General features: G+C 39.7%; 1 protein-coding gene across 3 annotated transcripts in view; it reads left to right on the top strand.

Annotated features, from left to right (window-relative positions):
• The window catches only part of KPNB1 (karyopherin subunit beta 1), a 31,329-nt gene that overhangs the window by 17,028 nt on the left and 9,223 nt on the right, over positions 1 to 5,078 (top strand). For 2 of the 3 annotated variants that reach the window (XM_025194463.1, XM_006037982.3), the window contains exons 10-13: positions 222 to 352; positions 1,488 to 1,635; positions 1,886 to 1,957; positions 3,679 to 3,823. In XM_025194463.1, the coding sequence (XP_025050248.1) occupies positions 222 to 352; positions 1,488 to 1,635; positions 1,886 to 1,957; positions 3,679 to 3,823 (496 nt within the window). The remainder of the gene's footprint in view (positions 1 to 221; positions 353 to 1,487; positions 1,636 to 1,885; positions 1,958 to 3,678; positions 3,824 to 5,078) is intronic. The other variant, XM_025194462.1, reaches the window with a different exon arrangement.

Here is a 5,078-nt window from a genome sequence, read left to right as displayed (position 1 = left end):
CTCTTTCCCAGCTTTTAGGGGTGGGTTTTGGCACACTTCTTTCCTCAACTGGTGAAACCTACTAAAAACTCTCAGGGAAATTGGTACATAGGCTGATGAGTGGTGCAGTTGAAATAATAAACTTGTGTAGTCTGGTCAGTTCAAGGGTATGTGTTGGGCTAGTTTGCCCATGATGGGAGACTCTCTTCATTATAGAGACTGTGATCTGTTCTGTATTTTAGGCCTTCTCAAGCCTGGCTGAAGCTGCCTATGAAGCTGCAGATGTAGCTGATGATCAGGAAGAGCCAGCAACCTACTGTTTATCCTCCTCATTTGAGCTAATAGTTCAGAAACTTTTGGAGACCACAGACAGGTACCCTTAAATTGGCTGACATAAATGTCTGCAGAAACACTTTTTACCACTTAAAATGGCAAGTTCTTTTGCTTCCCACAGTTTGATGTGAAGTGATGCTTTAAAAGGCATCAATGTGTCCTCATGCAGTGATATATACTCAAGTCTTACAAAAATAACCTTCCACACAAAGATTTCTCCAGATTTAGGCCATGTTCATCCTTACTGATATATTGCTTAAGGTTTTCTCCAGACTTATTCTCTCCACCAGTGCTTTGATGGAAGCTTCATTAAGACTGCGGAGATTGCACACTATTTTGAGGCATCATCTAGAGGGCCACTAAATCAAAACTACAACCAGAAAATAAGTCTCAGACTGCTGTGTGACTCCTCCCCATAGTATATCTCTAGTCCACTTGACATACAATGGGATGTCTATGTTCTTTAACAAATATACAATGTCATCCCAGACACTGTACATACAGTAAAGTTATCACTACCGTGCATGGCTTGCAGTCTAAAGTAGACAGCAAAGGAAGCATTTTACAGAAATTTGTAAAGTGACTTAAATCTGACTAACTGAAGAATCAAACCCTGGTCTGTTTAGTCCCCATTACGGTGTTGGTTCACAAGACTGGCCATGTTTTCTAAATGCTGCGTTTGCTGGATAATCTAAAATCCAAATTTTTGGCCAGCTTGGCTCAGTTCTGATGAAAAGTTTGTCAAAGATTGCTGATCATGCCGACCAAATTAGTCCATCTTACAGCACCTTGTATCAGCAATGTTTCCAAATTGTCACTGTTTGACACACTCTGTAGATAGCCCTAGAATTGGTGAAGAACTGAACTGTTTTACTTCTTGAGGTCAAGATAGGGGCATACAGTGTGGTGCATGGTAGCTTGCTGTAGTGCTGTCTGTGACTAAATAAAGGACTTCCAGCATCTTCTATTAACACAATTTATAAAAGCTATTCAAATGGAACATCAAAGATTTGAGCCTGCTTTCCAGCCCTTTTGTTCACTAATCAGTGGTATGAATGTTCAGCTTCTGCTGTAACGCTGGGATTTAACTAATAGTGATTTGGTCAGAAACGGTCTGTTACTAAGCAAGCATAAAACTTGGGAGCCAAAAATAAATTTATTCTCTTACTTTATAGGCCTGATGGACACCAGAATAACCTGAGGAGTGCTGCATATGAAGCTCTGATGGAAATAGTAAAAAACAGTGCCAAGGACTGTTACCCTGCTGTCCAGAAGACAACCTTGGTCATCATGGAGAGACTGCAGCAGGTGCTGCAGATGGAGGTGAGTAAAGGGCAAGTGTTCTGTTGTGATTTAAGGATACAGAGCAACTATAAACATTTTGTTTTGTTGTGCTCTGACTTCTGTCTAGCCAAGTGGGTTTTTCTGTTTTTATATAGCAGGTATGTGCTGAAAAGCTTAAAGCTGAATTCTTTCTGGTCATAGGATGGATGATCATAGCCTGATTTATAGCTGTGCTGCAACAGCAGAGAGCTTTCTAATGGTAAAAGAATCTGGTTTTATTCTCTTTCAGTCTCATATCCAGAGTACATCAGACAGAATCCAGTTCAATGATCTTCAGTCTCTGCTTTGTGCTACTCTGCAGGTAAATCACTGTTAGTTACCAACTGTAACTCAGCTGTGAAGATGCACACATTTCTTCACCCAAGGGAACACATTTTGTTGTTTGAATTTGGATGAAATTGACTTCTTACATCCAAGTTAATATGCAGGAAAAGAGGAGTAATAAAGCTTTATGAAAGATGGAGATTTTTACAATTTGTGTCCAATATAAAGAGATTTTCTTAATTTCATGAAATAAAAACATATTAACATGGACACTTTTCCCTCTAAGCTGTTTAATTTCCCACTGGCTGTCATGGTGTGGGAAAGACTGAACGACCGCTTTGTAAGCACACACTTAAGAAATTCCTCACACCTTTCATTTGTTAGTCTTCAGCTTAAGGTTAGAGTTTGGGTCTGTCTCAAACTTTCACTAATAAAAATACAATGTGTCCTCAGAATGAAACACTTGGTAAAGAACAGCTCACTTGTTTCCAAACATTAGCTTATTTCAGTTGCTTATAAAGGCCACTGAAAACTACCATTTTTTTTCTAAGCCACTCAGACTGCAAAGGATTTCCTCAGATCACACAATCTGATATTGCACCCTTCCAGCAGTTTGTGCTGTAAAAGGGATAGTGTTACTGTGGGGTCATTCCTAGCATATTAGAAGCTCCAATGCACCACTTTCAAACACTGCTGGAGACCTAGATTCAGCATTAATAGTTCCATGCAACAGTCAGAAGATTTAGTGGTCTTATGTATTCCCAGATGCATGGTTGATTGCTAATATACATGTAAATAAAAACAGGGTTCCTGAATGTACATCTTGCTTAAACTTTTTTGCCTTCCTGTTATCTGTTAGTTATGGGTTCCCATTCCCGTTAGTCCACTACTGAAGTAATTTAAACCTTTATGCTCAAAAGCAAGTGTCGTGACCTAGGGCTCTCTGAAACTCAGGGTCATTGAACTATCAAGTTTTAATTTATGGAAGCTGATGGTCAGATTTTCTTCCCTCCCCTCTTCCTTCTTCCTCTTTTTCCTCCAACAGAATTGTGGGGTGGGGGGGGGCCACGGCACTCTACTCTCAGCAGCAGATTAACGATCCCTTTATATTTACCTTAATTCACCTGCAGAAAATCAAGTTTAGTGCTAGTAGCACTGATTGAATTGCCACTTTTTTCTCTCTTTAAGATATACTATCAATTTGAATATCACACTTACTGGAATCTTACATTTATTGTAACTGGGTTAAATATGGGTCATGACTAACCAGAGAACTACAAATGTAATATCAGTATTATATAGACCAATTTTCTTCTTGGGGCTACTAGTGAAGTTCAATTACAATTGAGTATCAGAAGTAAACACATTGCTGTCACGGTTACAATGTGAAAAGGGTCTTGTTAAAAAGGCCAGATTTAGAACAGCCAAACTTAATACCAGATCTAAATGAAATGTTCAGAGAATATACAGTGGGGAAGGTAAAATCTGCTTGTTCTACAGCTGCAAAATTTGAGAATAGGAAAAAACTGAATAGCATTCTACAGTTGCACTGACAAAGCATTTTCAGCAATGGAGCTCAAAGCAATAGTTGTGCTTTATTAAAGAACAGTATGGATTTGATAAAGTGTTCTGAACTAGTGTGGGAGATGGAAGCGAATAATTTAGCCCAGTGTGTTTGAGGAGTCATCTGTTACAATCTCTCTCTCTCTCTCCCTCTTTTTTTTTTTTTTTCTTTTCCCCCTCCTCCCCCAAACTTAGAATGTTCTTCGGAAAGTGCAGCATCAAGATGCTTTGCAGATCTCTGACGTGGTTATGGCTTCTCTGTTGAGAATGTTCCAGAGCACGGCTGGATCAGGGGGTGTGCAAGAGGATGCCTTGATGGCAGTCAGCACCCTTGTGGAAGGTCAGTATTTCAGTGCAGGGCCTGTGAACATTACAGGAAAAGCTTGGAGTGATGCAGTATTTCAATGTTGTGGTTAGTGCTGTAGAATCTTATTTGCTTTTAACTTCACTGCTTAGCAAAGACTTATGTATTGAGGTTTTTTAAAATGCAGACTTGTTTTGTTGTGTTGTTTTGGGCAGGTTTTGTTGTTGTGTTTGTGTTAGGTTCTGAGACCTAGCTGTTTGACGAATCAGAGGATGGCTTGATTGCTATAGATAATCTGTCTTCCTGTAGAGCACATAGATACTGCTCAACATCTGAATATAGAGTGTTATCAGAAATGCACTTTATACAGTGCGTGGCACGGTGGGCTGGGCTGTGTCACAGTGCAGATAATACTTTGTCTTGTGGGTTCACGTTTGCTGTTGCCTACCACAGCTGACTTGTGTTTGGTTTTGGTCAGTAGCTGACTTCTATTTGTGTGTGAGACTTTTTTTTTTTAAATTGCATAGTACTAAAGATTGAACGTGGGTTCCTTCCCTCCCCACCCCCACACTTTATAATCCGATTCATTCTGAAATCAGGGTTGCAGCATTCCAGGCTGTGTGAGCCTCATTGCGATTTTCTGTTTGGGGTGCTGTTGCTGTGGTATGATATCAAACTTGAGCAATGCATTGTACTATCAAAACATGCAGTATTTAACATAAGTTGGATTATTGGGAATCTATATGATTTCACTGTTTAAAAAAAAAAAAAACAAAAAGAAAAAACCATTAATCTCCATTAAAGGCTGTGCATGAATTGGAAATGGTTCTTGAGAGACAGCAGCCTGCAAAAGGCTTATTTTCCTTCAGGTTTCTGAGGCCATTATCACAAATAGTTTGTTGAGGGGCTACTCTCTTGGGGACTAGACCTATTTCTCGTGCAAAGCACATGTTTAATTGCTCCAAGAACACATATCTGAGAAGCAGAGAAGGCTACTCCAGACAGCTGAAATTAAACACTTCTGACATCAGGCTTAAGGAACTATTACTTGGAATAGGTGAATGACTTGGACAGGCCCCTCCTAATGGGATAGGGAAGATTTATAACCACACTTGGTGCTTGGTTTCCTTTGAGGAGAATCTGATTGATTGTGGCTAGGTTTACTACTGAGCAGCTGTTTATGATCCAGGCAGCATCTGGCTTGTGAATAAACAGTAGTGGGCCAAACAATTCTCATCCTTCACAGAAATTTGTAAGGTTATGAATCAATTTGCACTGAGCTGCAGGAAAG

This window comes from Alligator sinensis, unplaced genomic scaffold, assembly GCF_000455745.1.
Source record: "Alligator sinensis unplaced genomic scaffold, ASM45574v1 scaffold2168_1, whole genome shotgun sequence".
NCBI classification, from domain to species: Eukaryota; Metazoa; Chordata; order Crocodylia; family Alligatoridae; genus Alligator; species Alligator sinensis.
Note: the sequence above shows the minus strand (reverse complement) of the source record. Positions and strands in the feature narration are given on the sequence as shown.